Source organism: Phoca vitulina, unplaced genomic scaffold (genome assembly GCF_004348235.1).
Source record: "Phoca vitulina isolate PV1807 unplaced genomic scaffold, GSC_HSeal_1.0 scaffold36, whole genome shotgun sequence".
Lineage (NCBI taxonomy): Eukaryota > Metazoa > Chordata > Mammalia > Carnivora > Phocidae > Phoca > Phoca vitulina.
In genome coordinates this window covers 14079905-14096152 of record NW_022589739.1, presented here as the reverse complement: position 1 = coordinate 14096152, position 16248 = coordinate 14079905, and the positions used below count along the sequence as shown (strand labels likewise).

General features: G+C 41.3%; 1 protein-coding gene across 5 annotated transcripts in view; it reads right to left on the bottom strand.

The window, feature by feature from the left end:
• PAAF1 (proteasomal ATPase associated factor 1) overlaps window positions 1-16248 on the bottom strand; it is a 43358-nt gene that overhangs the window by 5975 nt on the left and 21135 nt on the right. For all 5 annotated transcript variants that reach the window (XM_032426999.1, XM_032427000.1, XM_032427003.1 and 2 more), the window contains 6 exons: window positions 15624-15722; window positions 14834-14984; window positions 9363-9557; window positions 4462-4553; window positions 2966-3081; window positions 733-815 (listed from right to left, as the gene is read on the bottom strand). In XM_032426999.1, the coding sequence (XP_032282890.1) occupies window positions 733-815; window positions 2966-3081; window positions 4462-4553; window positions 9363-9557; window positions 14834-14984; window positions 15624-15722 (736 nt within the window). The remainder of the gene's footprint in view (window positions 1-732; window positions 816-2965; window positions 3082-4461; window positions 4554-9362; window positions 9558-14833; window positions 14985-15623; window positions 15723-16248) is intronic.

Sequence of the window (16248 nt, the reverse complement as noted above, 5' to 3'; positions counted from 1 at the left end):
CTCCATCCCAAGTTAGTAGTGCTCTCTAAAATGCCAGCTCTCTCTTACTTATATTCAACTGAAATGTGGCTCCTGGTAACTTTCTTTTATTGGTCTTAGTTTCATCCTCTGAAAACAGTTATATTACGATGAATAAGGCACAGTCACTACTTTCAAGGAGTCTGCACTGGGGGGAGATATAGACAATCACAGTGTAGAGTGATAAACACTATATGATAAATACAATATGCCGAAATATCATGGAGGACCATGTCCCTAGCCCCACCATAGATCACGCATTTAAACCTATGTTTATTTATTTTTAGAGAGAGTGGGGGCATGAATGGGGGAGTAGGGGTGGGATGCGGGGATAGGGGCAGAGGGAGAAAGACTCTTTTTTTTTTTTTAAGGGGGGGTAGGGAGAGAGGGAGAGAGAATCTCAAGCAGGCTCCACGCCCAGCATGGAGTCCAACACGGGGCTCATTCTCACAACCCCAAGATCATGACCTGAGCCGAAATCAAGAGTCAGACACTCAACCAACTGAGCCACCCAGGCGTCCCACGAGACAGAATCTTAAGTAGGCTCCACACAGCATGGAGCCTGACGCGGGGCTCCATCTCACGACCCTGAGATCACAACCTGAGTGAAATCAGGAGTCAGATGCTTAACAGACTGAGCCACCCAGGCACCCCTAACCCTATGTTTAAATGAACTACAGGAAGCCATCTTTGTCAAGGGGCCCCTGGACCCACCTTGGCTAGCAATGAATCCATCTCTGAAACTCAGGAGGGACAGAACTGGTGCTCCTGATCTGTGGATGACTTGTACTGGAGCCCTGGAATTCAAAGAAAAGGGGGCAATTGTACTTTTTTTCTTCAAGCAACACTTGACTATATTCAACATATAGTACTAACCACACAAAAGCAAACAGGACAAATGTGGACAGAGATTAAACATTCATATAGTTTCTTTCCTGGCAAGATCCTTAAATGGTAAATCCAGGAAATCATTCAAAACTACCTTGGAGTGAAGTGAATCTAAACATATCTCTAACTAAACAGGTCATTGAGCTGAATGAACTAAGTCACCACCAATAACTCCAGTTTTTAGGGGAGGCCTGACAGAGTTTAAGATACCACAATGTTAACAATATGTTAATTGTTTTGCTTACAGACAGAATTAAGACAGTTGCGAGAATAAAAAAAAGACAGTTGTGAGAGTTAAAAAAAGACAGTTGTGAGATACTACAAATGTCAGGACTCTGAAATGAAAGAGAAAGGTGAGTGAGAATCAATTTAATATATATGTAAAGCTGATTTTCTTTCTTTTTTTTTAATCTTAAGTAGGCTCTACACCCAACGTGGGGCTCGAACTCATGACCCCGAGATCAAGAGTTGCACACTCTACCAACTGAGCCAGCCAGGTGCCCCCGTAAGGCTGATTTTCTTCTTCTTCTTTTTTTTAAAAATATTTTATTTATTTCTTTGAGAGAGAGAGAGCATGAGCAGGGGGAGCGGAAGAGGGAGAAGCAGACTCCCCGATGAGTAGGGAGCCCAACATGGGGTTCAATCCCAGGACCCCAGGATCATGACCTGAGCCGAAGGCAGATGCTTAACTGACTGAGCCACCCAGGCGACCCGGCTGATTTTCTAATAGCAATCAGAGATTCCCTGAATCTCCACAGAGGCAAAAACAAGAACAAAAGTAAAGTAATTTAAATTATGGAAGAAATGGTATAAGCTAGTCCCCTTCACTGGAATTTCTTTTTTTTTTTTTAAAGATTTTATTTATTTGACAGAGAGAGACAGCAAGAGAGGAAACACAAGCAAGGGGAGCGGGAGAGGGAGAAGCAGGCTCCCTGCTGAGCAGGGAGCCCGATGCGGGACTTGATCCCAGGACCCTGGGATCATGACCCGAGCCGAAGGCAGACGCTTAACAACTGAGCCATCCAGGCACCCGCTCACTGGAATTTCTTTACTGCCCTTGGAATAAAGTCCAAACTCCTTCGGATGTTATGCAAGTTCTTTTCCTGTATGGCATCACTTCTCACTGATACCCTGCCTGCAGGGTATGTATTTGTCATATTGAACTACTCAAGGATCCCTGAAAGTGCCATACTTCCACACGTTTTCACGCTTCTCTAGACGCTCTTCTACCTAGGGCAGACCCCTCTCTTCATTTGGTAACTTCCTACTGGACAAGATCCAATTAAAGCTTCATTTCCTTGGAGAAGCAGTCCCACCTTCTTCTTTCTTCTCCTCAGTGCTTTCTCAAATTCCTGTGTAGAGTCCTGTCAGCCCACCGATCACACTGTATCACCAACGTCTTTTACTTGCCCATCTTTACTGTTAGACTCCAAGTGCCTCTAAGGCAGAATCTGTATCTTTTATTTCTGCTTTTCAGTGCCCTACACAATGTCTGGTCCCCACAAAAGCCATTCAATAAATGTCAACTGAACAAAAGAAAAGAAATGGAAGGAGGAAGGGACAGAATTGGAGAAATAGTTAAATCCTGGGATGGAGAGGTTGTGTTATTCTCTCTGGGTATCTTTAAGACCAGAATAAAGCCTGTTTCAGACAGGTTATGATCAAAGCCAAACAAAGAAACACAGCTGGTTTACTTGAACTAAAAATGATCAATCTTAGGCCAACACAGATTTAATACCACTGAGAAAATTACTGAGCTCCTTAAAATTAAAAGTTCTATACAATCATTTTAAGTGAAATGTTAGTTCATTATTTAAGCTTAGATTCCAAAGTCATCATTACAATAGGACAATCATGACAGCATGAATCAAATTACCTTTTAATACGATTCCAGGAATAATAAGAATAATCAGACAACTCACACCGGAAAACCTTTATAAATGGAAAAATATACCCTTGATTCAACAGTCATCTACATGCCATGCTAAATCACTGTTAAAGCTAATAAAAATTTCCACTCTGTAGAAGACCTGCATCATGCAAATGAATGGTGACTCACCTTGGACTCCTCACGTCCAGCTGATAAATGTTTCCATCCTGTGTCCCAGCCAACAGCAAGAAGCCAGAGAGAAAAGTGCAGCAGTTGAAGGCATCTGAGCCAACAAAGAGGAACACCTGGGAATAAGCAGGAGCCAAAACTGCTGCTTAAAGATTAACTTGTTTTCAGAAATAAACAGGCACCAAAAAAAAGAAAATTTTCCCATTTTTAGAGACATTTTCTTTCTTCTCCCTTTAAGCACTCTGCATCTAAACAAAGTACTCAGCAACGACTGAGGAGGAACCCATTCCAGGAATTTGGGAACCTGAGGCTCCCCAAGGACTTCGGCAGTGTATGTACGACCACACCCAGAAGAGGCGGCAGTTTTCAGACTACTGCCCCTCAACACACTGACTCACAGGACCCTCAGTACCCAACATCTTTCTCCTCCCGCTTCTCATTACAACCCTCCATTTGAGAAACACTTGCAATTCACACATTTAAATTTTGTTTCATGTCACTGCTGACAACCTTTTGAAGGGAGACTCTATGTAGGAAAAGAAACAAGCTTAAATAAAGTGGCAATTTAAAGAATTAGAATTCTCCCCATGTGCCTGAAAAAAAGGAATCATCAGATTTTTATTTACTCTCTACTGTTAGCTCAATCTGATCATTTCTCCCTCAAATGTTCTAAAAAGGAAAGAAAAAAACCAAACCTGGCCCAACAAACAAAACCTGTGATTTCCCTTCAGAAGGAAAAGCAGTGCAGAGGTGATACAATCAGAAAGAGTGATGTTCCTGGAATGTCATTTCTGAAAATGGAAACATCACTAGAATAATGAAGTAACAAGGAGAAATGAAAATACAAAACCTGTGGCCAAACCAAATCATTAAAGTTGTCTGGGTGAGGTTGACAGGAGCTGGAAAGAAATTTTAAAAATCAAATCCCAGGGAACTCCGGGCTTAATGAAGAGTACAGTGTGCTCAGCAAAACCTCAGAGGCAGAAGGAAGAAAATTCAACTAATTCTTCCATAAAAGACATTCTGGTCACTAATTGATCAAGAGCCCTGAATGCATGAGTCCTTGACTCAGAATTTCTTCATGTTACCTTGGATATGGAAGGGAATCTACACAACCTCATCATTTTATACATAGCACACTAAGGCCCAGAGAGGAAGTGACTTAAAGGTCACAAAGAAGTAGAGCATTTAATCCTCATCATATAATCCTACAAGGTGAGTACTACTATGCCCAGTTTAGTGATGAGGAAACTGAGGCTCAGAATGGTTAAGTAACCTATTAAATATCACAGCCATTGTGGAAGAGCTAGGACATGAATGTTGTCCTTACTCCAAATTCCATGTTCTTAATCATTACACTCTATTGCCCCTTACTCCTGCAGCTTTCTCAAAAGGTGAACACAGGGAGCAAGCAGAAATGTTTCCAAAACCCCTTTCCAAAAATCAGAGTGATCCAGGATGCCCCAGAGTTCAAAAGTCTTAGAGGAACCACTTGCCGGCTGCCTGCTCTGCAGTCCCAAGCACTGAAGTTTCTTATCTTCCCGTGCCAATAGCAGCATTTTCGACTCTGTTCCAACCTCCCGTTCACCTGCATGACAGATAAACCATGTCAACAACGGGCTAGGCTGATCAGCTGGCAGTGCCAGAAAGCACAGATCCTGATAGCTGTTTACTGAATTCTTGTTAGTGATTAACATACTAACTTAAAAAAACTTTTATTATGTTCTATATCTTGACTGTTTGTATTGTTTATATGACTGTACACATTTGTCAAAACTCACAGAACTGATAATTTAAAAGGGTGACTTTCGGGCACCTGGCTGGCTCAGTTGGTAGTGCATGCAACTCTTGATCTCAGGGCTATAAGTTCAAGCCCCATGTTAGGGATAACAGATTACTTAATAAAATAAGTTATTATTAATTTTTTAGATTTTATTTATTTACTTGAGAGAGAGAGAGAGTGCACATGGGGAGGGGCAGAGGGAGAGGGAGAAAGAATCTGAAGCAGACTCCACACTGAGCGCAGAGCCCAACACGGGGCTTGATCCCACAACCGCAAGATCATGACCTGAGCAGAAACCAAGAGTCAGATGGTCAACTGACTGAGCCACCCAGGTGCCTCTAAATAAGTTAATTAAAAACAAATAATAAAATAAAATAAAAAGGGTAACTTTTACTACATTAAGTCCTTTGCAATGTGACATGATACCGTATTAGGAGCAGGGGTACAATGTTGAACAAAACAGTCTCTGACCTCAAGGCTCTTACGGTCTGGAGTAAATGAAATTTATTCATTCACTAAACAAATCTTTAATGAGGGTCTACTATGTATCAGACACTATTCTATGTGCTAAGGAAATAGTAATATACAGACAGGGTCCTTACTCTCAAGAATTCTAGTGGAAATAGGAAATAGTGGGATAGGTAAATAAACAAACAGGATATTTTGAGACAGTGATGAATTCCACAAAGGAAATAAAACAGGAAAATCTAATCAATAGTGAGTAGATGGTGGAAGGCTGAGTGAGGAAAGGTAATTTTAAATTTAAACTTTAACTGTAAAAAAACTCCATGAAGGGGTACCTGGGTGGCACAGTCAGTTAAGCATCCGACTCTTCATTTTGGCTTAGGTCGTGATCTCAGGGTCATGAGATCGAGCCCCACGTCAGCTCTGCGCTCAGCGTGGAGTCTGCTTAAGACTCTCTCTCCCTCTGCCCCCACCAAAAATAAATCTTTTAAAAAACCCCATGGAGGGGCGCCTGGGTGGCTCAGTCGTTAAGCGTCTGCCTTCAGCTCAGGTCATGATCCCAGGGTCCTGGGATCGAGTCCTACATTGGGCTCCCTGCTCAGCAGGAAGTCTGCTTCTCCCTCTCCCACTCCCCCTGCCTGTGTTCCTGCTCTGGCTATCTTTCTCTCTGTCAAATAAATAAATAAAATCTTTAAAAAAAAAAAAAGAAAACCCCATGGAGGCCACTTTTCAACTGAGACCTGAATGGTAACCAGAAACTAGTCGTGCAAAGAGCTTTGCGAAGTATGGGCAGTATGACATGAAGCCGTAAAGGAATACAGAGGTCAGAAAGTGTGTTTGTGATAAGCCAAGTGAAGGGGATAGGATTTTAATATAAGTATAAAAGGAGGTCACTGGAGAAGAGTAGGGACAAAGGAGAGCAACATGACTTGATTTGTGCTTTTTTTAAATGACAACAAATGGTTGCTCTGAGGAGAATGGATTATAGCAGACTAGTACAGGGGCACCTGGGTGGCTCAGTCAGTTAAGCATCTGCCTTCGGCTCGGGTCATGATCTCGGGGTCCTGGAATAAGGCCCCGAGTCGGGCTCTCTGTTCTCCCTCTCTCTCTCAAATAAATAAATAAAATCTTTAAAAAAAAAAAAATATATATATATATATACACATATATTTTCATTTAAATTACTTTAAATCGGGATGCCTGGGTGGCTCAGTCAGTTGAATGTCTGCATTTGGCTCAGGTCGTGATCCTGGGGGCCTGGGATCGAATCCCCATGGGGCTCCCTGCTCCTTGCTTAGTGAGGAGCCTGCTTCTCCCTCTGCCTGCTGCTCCCCCCGCTTGTGCGCACTCTCTCTGACAAATAAATAAATAAATAAAATCTTTAAAAAAAATTACTTTAAATCAACGAATTTTTAAAAACTTAACCTTGTTGGGGCGCCTGGGTGGCTCAGTCGTTAAGTGTCTGCCTTCGGCTCAGGTCATGGTCCCAGGGTCCTGGGATTGAGCCCCGCATCAGGCTCGCCGCTCTGCGGGAAGCCTGCTTCTCCCTCTCCCACTCCCTCTGCTTGTGTTCCCTCTCACTGTCTCTGTCAAATAAATAAATAAAATCTTTAAAAAAAAACAAAAAACTTAACCTTGTTTTAAGTAATATTTGTGGGATATATTAGGTTTGAAGTAAAATGTGTGTGTGTTAAATATATAACTATTAAAGATGTGTACTGCCTGAAATTATCTTGTTTATCACTAATTGCACACGTATCACACTTTGGGAAAAAGACTCATCCTATTAATTCCAAAGACAGTTCAGGGAACATCTGGTGGTCAGCAATAGTTTTAGTTCTTGGACCACACTACACCCACATGGGAAGTTTAAGACGGGAGAGTACTTACAGTGTGTCAAAAGTCAAGCGCAAAATTAACCCCAATCAGTTGAAAACATATGTCCACATAAAAACATGCACAGAGAGGGGGGCGCCTGGGTGGCTCAGTTGGTTAAGCGACTGCCTTCGGCTCAGGTCATGATCCTGGAGTCCCGGGATCGAGTCCCACATCGGGCTCCCTGCTCGGCGGGGAGTCTGCTTCTCCCTCTGACCCTCCTCCCTCTCATGCTCTCTGTCTCTCATTGTCTCTCTCGCAAATAAATAAAATCTTAAAAAAAAAAAAAAAAAAAAAAAAACATGCAGAGAGATATTTAGAGCAGCTTTTTTCATATTCGCCAAAACTTGGAAGCAACCAAGATGTCCTTTAGCAGGTGAATGGATAAATAAACCGAAGTACATCCAGACAATGGAATATTATTCAGTGCTAAAAAGCCATAAAAAGATATGGAGGAATCTTGAATGCTTATTACTAAATAAAAGAAACCAATCTGAAAAGACTACACAGTTTATGATTCCAACTGTGACATTCTGGAAAAGGCAAAATCATGGACACAGTAAAAATATCATTGTTTGCCAAGGGTTATAGGAGAGGAAGGGATGAATTGGTACAGCACAAAGGATTTTTCAGGCAGTGAATCTTCTGTATGATACTATAATAGATACATGTCATTATACATTTGTCCAAATCCATAGAATGTACAACACCAAAAATGAACCTAATATAAATTATTTGAGTGATAATGATATGTCAATGTAGGTTTATCAATTGTAACAAATATACCACTCTGGTGAGGGATGTTGATAAAACTGATAATCAGGGAGGGTGTCTGGAGCAGAGGGTGTACGCACAAGTGTGAGCGGGTGTAGGAGCAGAGGGAGAGGGAGAGAGAGAATCCTTTTTTTTTTTTTTTTAAAGATTTTATTTATTTTTTTGACACAGAGAGAGAGATAGCGAGAGCAGGAACACAAGCAGGGGGAGTGGGAGAGGGAGAAGCAGGCCTCCCGCTGAGCAGGGAGCCCGATGTGGGACTCGATCCCAGGACCCTGGGATCACAACCTGAGCCAAAGGCAGACGCTTAACAACTGAGCCACCCAGCCACCCGAGAGAGAATCCTTAAGCAGACTCTGCACTGAGCGTGGAGCCCGACATGGGGCTCAATCTCATGACCCTGAGATCACAACCTGACCCAAACTAAGAGTTGGACACTTAACCAACTGAGCCACCCAGGCACCCCAAAAACTGCACTTTCTGCTCAATTTTGCTGTACACCTAAAGTTCCTCTAAAAAATAAAGTCTTTTCTTAAAGATTTTATTTTTAAGTAAACCTTACACCCAATATGGGGCTTGAATACACAACCCCAATATCAAGAGTCACACGTTCCACTGACTGAGCCAGCCAAGTGCCCCTAAAGATTTTTTTTTTAAAGACTTTATTTATTCATTTGAGAGAGAGAGAGACAAAGAGAGCACAAGCAGGGAGAGAGGCAGAGGGAGAGGGAGAAGCAGACTCCCCTCTAAGCCGGGATCCCGACGTGGGGCTCAATCCCAGCACCTGGAAATCATGACCCCAGCCGAAGGCAGACACTTAACCATCTGAGCCACCCAGGTGGCCCTGCCCCTAAAGATTTTTCTTAAGTAATCTCTACACCCAACATGGGGCTCAAACTTAAAACTCAGAGATCAAGAGTTGTATACTCTACCAACTGAGCCAGCCAGGCGCCCCCCACTACTACTACTCTTAATCCAACCTCTGACCCAGCCAAACATATGTTTCTACCCAACAGTCAATTTCAACTCCAAACTATTTTAATGTGAACTGCCCCTAGCCCTACCCCCAGCTCCCATTCTCCCATCCTTCTCATTCTTGTCTATTCAACTCAAATTCATCCTCCAAGGTTCAAGTCAACTTCTTTGTGACACCTTTCTCATCTACACTAACCTAAAATATGAAATACTCAAAACTATTTTACTTGCATTAAGAATTATTAAGTTGTTTCAGCTAAAATTCTTTTGTTTTTTATAGGCATCAGTCTCATCTGCTAAACTAGATTGTACTTACTCAAATGTAGTTAACAATGACATATACTTCCTCTGTAGATTCCAAAGCAATAGAAACATAGTAGATATGCATTAAATATTAAACTTATGGTGAAAATACAAATACCAGCCAAAAAGCAAGGAAAGATGAGGAAGAAAAGGAGAAGCTAAGGCAAACACTGAAGGTTCCTAAGGAAACAAAACAAGCTCAACATATCATTATCAACTTACTTGGCGTCTGCTCAGGGGAGCCGAGGTTTATGGAGTTGTCAGCAGCACCCACAGCCACTCCATTAATGGAAGAACCACAGTCTGCAATGACTCCCAGGCAGGCTGAGCGCCCACAATCCCAAAGTCGTGCTGTCCCGTCTCGAGAACCAGACACCACATTCCTCCCCCGATCAACAATGGCTGTATCCAGAATACCTGGCAAGAGAAAAAAAAAGCCCCTAAGATGGAATGGGTGGTAAAGGAACTACAAGAGCAGAGAAGATGGATCGGCATAAATAACTCCAGTGCTTCACAAACGTGTACTGGATATGTACTATATGCTGGGCAAGTTCAAGTGCTAGAAAAACAGAACAGAGTCCTTGCTCCCCAGTGGTTCAAAGACTAGCCCTTAGAGACAGAGATGGAAAAAGGTTTGGATTTCTTAGTGGAGTGTCCTAGAACAGTGATTTTCAGTTTTAATTTTGGCTTTAAAACATGTGTTTTAAATAAAAATTAAGAAGACATCTTAATTCAGTATGAAAGTCACTGTCTTATTGCTTCCACTGAGAACTAACTAAAAGGATTAATCTCCCAATCTTAAAAAAAGATGTGACTTCTGGTCTGGCCAAGAGACAGTAGCCCCATTTCTCCCAGGTGCTTCCCCTTATAACTGAAAAAAAGCTGGACATAAGACAGGAAGTATAAGAAGACTGAAAGGGGCACTTGGGTGGCTCAGTCGTTGAGCGTCTGCCTTCGGCTTGGGTCATGATCCCAGGGTCCTGGGATCGAGTCCCACATCGGGCTCCCTGCTCAGCGGGAGGCCTGCTTCTCCCTCTCCCACTCCCACTGCTTGTGTTCCCTCTCTCGCTGTCTCTGTCAAATAAATAAATCTTTAAAAAAAAAAAAAAAAGAAGACTGAAGGACGGAAAGAAGGTCACCTAGGGACCTGAGGACTTGAACAACAGGGTAACAAATTCCCTGGATTTCCTTATTGCTTCCCATACAATCCTGGATAGGATACTGCAGAAGCCTCCAACAAGGAATTGATTAAAAAAACAAACAAACATGCACAAATTAAAACAAAAACAAAAACAAAACAACCCAAATCCAAGAAATGTCTGTTGCAAAAGCCTGGAAAAGAGGTGGCCTAACAGAAAATGTTGGCAATTTACTCAAAGAGCAAGAGAAAAACTGCTACTTCCCCTTCCCCAAGGTCAGTGAGGCTAAATAGGGAGTGCTCTTCTACCCTACTCCCACTGAAGCAGGAGGCAGCAGTCCAATTCCCTTGACCTTTGACAGCGATCAGACCCAGCAGGGTGCTGCCAGGACGGTCCAGTGGTGAGCTGAGCCCCTACCCTGACCTGGCAATAACAGGTGGAAAGAGAAAAAACAAAGTAGTGGGAAGTAGCACTCTACTTTCTCCCAACCCCCTCTTACAATATGGTGGTAACTAGTATGGGTCTCTTCACTCTTAGATGACAAGAATAAAAGAAAGAGGAACCCTACAGGAGCTGGAACCTATGACAAATTACTCTAGAAAGAAGCTATGAAAGTAGTAGGCAGCTCTTGTAAGAGAAGCTGCCAGAGCAAAGACCTACCTGAAGCCACAAAGGCTTTAGCTATCAAACCAAACTGATACAAGTCCTCAAGATAAAAACCAAGATAAAAAAGCATTGCCTTCAAGAAAAGATTCAGCTGAATCACATATAAACATCCTAGCCAACGTCTGGGAAATAAGAATGTTAAGTGAAACTATGACTAAAATGAGTATTAATAAGAAATAGAGCAACATTTATATATCTAGGAATGTTTTTAACCAATTTACTCTATTAAGATTATCTAGTTTTATTATTACTATTATTTTTAAAAGATTTTATTTATTTATTTGACAGAGAGAGAGACAGCGAGAGAGGGAACACAAGCAGAGGGAGTGGGAGAGGGAGAAGCAGGCTTCCCGCTGAGCAGGGAGCCCGATGTGGGGCTCGATCCCAGGACCCCGGGATCATGACCTGAGCCGAAGGCAGACGCTTAACGACTGAGCCACCCAGGCGCCCTAGTTTTATTATTATATGAAGCTGGTTTAATGTTGCTAGGAAGCAAACACACACATACGAGGAAGGGGAAATGTACGTGTGTGTGTGTGTGTGTGTGTGTTTGTGCATGGAAAGAGTAATGGCTGCGACTCAGATCTCAGAAAAAATGAGCCTTGAAGCACCTACTATTACTTGGAGGCAGCATATCCTATTCCAAAGAAAATATAGGGAGTTTGAAAATAATGGCCTAAGTGCTGAAAATGCAACCTGACCTCCTAAAATTATTCCACAAATGTAAGCAGTTTTCCTACCATGGTGAGCAAAAAACTCAACCAATCAACTACAGTGGTGTTTCATTTGGCCTCAACGTTTTCATAGATTATGAATGATCTGGTGCTTATTAGAAATAATTATGATTATTAAATTATTATTACTCAAAGGATTGTATTATATAAACCTCCAAATTCACCAACCTAATTAAATGGCCTGTGCAATTTAAAAACTTCAAACTAAAGTATACCTTAGAGCTACTTAGAAGACTCATATACAGTAGTCTTCCCTTATCTACAGTGTCACTTTCTCTGGTCAAACACGGGATGTGAATCACATCACTTTACCCAGCATATCCACGCAGTATCCATTTGCCTGTTACATATCATAGGTTTGTACATATAGGAAAAGACAGTATATACACGGTTTGGTACTATCCGCAGTTTCAGGCATCCACTGGAGGTCTTGGAACGTATCCCCCATGGATAAAGGGGGACTACTGTATTACAAAGACAAAACTACTTTTAGTTTATCTTTTCATCAGAAGGATTTATAAACATACACAAATCTCATCTCTGCTTGTTAAAGAACACAGTAATTCTTTATTTATATATAAAATATGTATCTAAAAATATAAGGGAAAACCAATTACATATTAACTAGGATCATATTTGTTGCTACTGGAAAAATTCTATTAGAATTAGAATTAGTCTATTCTATTAGAAATAACAATTTCTGCTTTTCACATATGACAAGTATGTTAAAACATCACAAAGCTCACCCCCCCTGCCTGGGATTAAAGTTTAGCTTTATATTTTATATGAACAATAACATTTATTGTGCACTTACTATAATACCAGGGATTATGCTAAATCCTTCACATGCAACATCTCATTTAATACTGCTATCCCCATTTTACATGAGGAAACTAAGGCTCAGAATGGTTAAGCAACTTTCTGAGGTCATACAGATTATAGGTGGAAGAATTAAGATTTAAACCAAGATTTACATGTCTCCAAATCCCATGCTTAAACACCCTACATACTGTCTCACTTACTATCATATTTTCATATGCTAGAAGCAATAAGAAAGCCAGGGACTTAATTAAACTAACCAAAGTTTATCCTTTACACAAGATCTTTATACAGAGCTACTTTGTTAGCGTCCTAATGGTTCCTTGCAATAAGCATCAGGCTATGTTCAGTCCAGTGTTCTGGTGGTTTCTTTTATGTCTCACTTGCCAAGACTTAACCTAGGCAATAAAAGACCACGTTCACTTTCAACACTCACTATCTTCTTTTGGGGCGTCGGGGCAGCAAAGCAAGGTTTATTGACCAATAGCAAAGTGATCATACAAAGCTTCCGAGGAGGGAGGGGACCCCAGAGGATTGCCCAACACTCACTATCTTCTGTTTCTCTTATTTAGTTACCACTTGTGAAACCACTAAAGATCATACATGCAGGTAGTAATTTTTATTCTATTTTTTATGTAGTTCATGGCCTTTGCTAATAAACATGCTTCAAAATTTTGTAACTAAAGAGATTAAAAAAGGAGCCATACAACGAAACTTGGAATTCATTCGGCTGGAGTGACCCATATGCTGCTAAACTATCAGAGATTAATTTTGATTTTCTGTACTGTGGAAGAACGGGCAACACCAAATCTGGCCTTACTTTACAGAACTACATGGGCAGGAGCATTCAAGACCTGACAGACATTAGCCTGGATCTGACTTCATGTCATTTCTCCCACAGTTTGTCACTTCTATTCAACCTAATAAAATTCCTCCTCTCAAAAAAAAAAAAAGACAAGTCAAGAGTTGTTATATCTAGAGTATCTAGAGAAGCTCCCACCCCACCCTGGGACGTTCTCGTAAGGCCGAAGAATGAATAAAGATTCAATCGGATTGACAAACATTATGTACTTCACTCTAAGCTAAGTGATGCACGTGTATTCTTAGGAAGAAATAAAGAACACTGGACGACTTAGTTTTCACATGGTGGGCATACTGCAGTCGCCCAAAGGAATTCCTAAGTTGAGTGTGCGTTGACATTGAATATGCATTTTGTTAAGCTCACAGTCATGTCTTGTTCCACTGGAAAACTTCCCCATGCCTCACAAATTCAGGATGGCCAGATGCGAGGTGAGTACCTCAGGGTTCCTTTAGACCCGTTTGGCTCCTGGACTCCCCCTCTATGCAGGCCACTTTGACTCCTTAGACCAGTCAGTTCTTCAGGCTGAATGTGAGGAAGGCTCCAAATATCTTTTCTATTCCTTCTCAATGCACCTGTGTACTGACAGTCCTAGAAATAACCTTGCTAAGGTTAACATGTATTTGCTAGATGATCTGTATGTAACCTAACAAATCATTATAAAGAAATATTAAAACTTAAAACTCAACCACGCAAGTTATTTATAATATAGTCAGGTACACAAAGCAAAAGACTAGCTTAAATACCTTAAGTATAGGGCAATACATAATTAATTCTCAAATGAGTGGCATAGATGATGTGTACTATGATTCCAAAGGAGGGAACCAGGTAAGGAATTATTTGGGGATATTAATGCTTTTTCGAAAATATCCAAACTTGTAAAATAAGAGTAACATTTATCACCTTTTTAACATTCCGATTAAGGATAAAATGTCTCTAAATTATAATTTTTTTCCCACAAACCAACCAGTTACAAAGGGAAAGTGTTCTCATTCTGTCTCTATAACCTGTTATCAACTGGCTATATGGCTAATCCATTTTAAAATCTGAACTGTGACTTAAATCCGTAAGAACTGACAGTCAGTACCAAGCTCCATCTTTGATATCTAGTGATGCAGCCATTTGCCACCCAGCTTTTACTATCACTTCAAAGGACTAATAATGAGAAAATGTGGGGACACATTTCTCTCTCTCCTAGCACACAAGCAGATAGAACACTGGACGACTTAGTTTTCTGGGGAAGGATTTTTTTTTTCACTTATCAACTGTGGAAAACAACTGTGTATAGCAGTTAGTTCTAGATAGCAACAAGACTCAGTGTCAAAGGAATTTCTAATCCTTGAGGAAACAGCTCATTTAAATGGTCAGTTAAAGGAATTATTTGTGTTTTTGTAGATAACTAGCTTCTGTTTCTACCTTTCTGATTTGTCTCTGGGGATCATTAGAGAAGCCTTTTGGAGAAATCATCCTTCATACCTCCTCTGTGACCTTTGAATGTCACCACACAGCTAGCATCTTCAGCTGACCAGATCTTCAGCTGGGCATCCATTCCCCCACTCAGAACCACAAGGCCTGATGGGAAAAACCTGCAACAATTCACATCAAACACATGTCCTTCCAATACTCTCTGGAAAAACAAAAGAAAATTCCACGCTAGTTCTCTTGTCCATCCCCTGATATTCTCTTACCTGTCATATCTTTGGTCCCTTAAATATCTACATGCTGGGTTTTAAAACTATGGAGGTCCAAAAGGATCTCTTTAGCTCATCTGTATACCAGGTAGTGTTCTAAGAGCTACTTACTCCCTTTTGTGTAGCTCTGGCTACAGATGTTATGGATTTGAACTCCAAGGTTCTCACAGCCTCCTTAAGTCTAGTACTACATATAAGGAGCTAAGGAGGCTTGAGGACTCTTGTACTCACCTCTTCTTAAAATCCTCTGTGTAAGTTGGAGGGGCTCAGCCATATAATCAGTAAAGTAGCCTACCTAATCTGTTAGCTGATCACTGAAGGCAGTTCATACCAAGAGACCACCCACTTAGACATTCACTGGCCTGGCTTCTCCACTGTTTCAGCCCCAATCTGTTCCGGCAAATCACCAAGATTAAGGATGGTTCTGAGATTAACAAATGGGAGAACAAAGATCAATTGAAGTGTGGTGGTCCTATAAATTTAGAATGCACCACTCTTCTTTCTGTGACCCAGTCTAAGGCTTCCCAGACCACCCTTCATGTATAAGACCCTAAAAGCAAATCCAAAGCCTTTACTCTGAGCTCGCCATTGGAAGCCTGCCAGATCTTCATGCTTCCATCAGTACTAGAAGACACACCAAGGCCGCCTCCACTGGAAATGTCCAGGCATGTTATCTGTTCAAAAGAGAAAATAACTGCTGTTATAAATAATGAAATGCTCTTTTTTCCCTGAAATATGTTAAAGATCTCCCCTGTTTCACACTCCTCCAAGACTTCTTCAAGCCTATGCTTCCCAGCACCAAGGACATGTGTTTTCACCTGAAGATTGAGGTGTCATCACCCATCTCCTAACAAGGCTAGCGCCAACATCTTTTATTTCTCAAAACAAAAAGATGTTCTTGTAATAATCTATAGTCTCCGGCTTCAACTATAAAGTTTTTACTATCCCCATATCATTTCCATCTTTCGCTATTTTTTTAAATTCTTTTTTAAGATTTTATTTATTTATTTATTTGACAGAGAGAGAGAGAGAGCACAAGCAGGGGGAGCAGCAAGCAGAGGGAGAGAGAGAAGTAGGCTCCCGGCGGTAGAGCAGGGAGCCCGATGCGGGGCTCGATCCCAGGACCCTGGGATCATAACCTGAGCCGAAGGCAGACACTTAACCGACTGTGGCACCCAGGCACCCCTCTTTTAATATTTT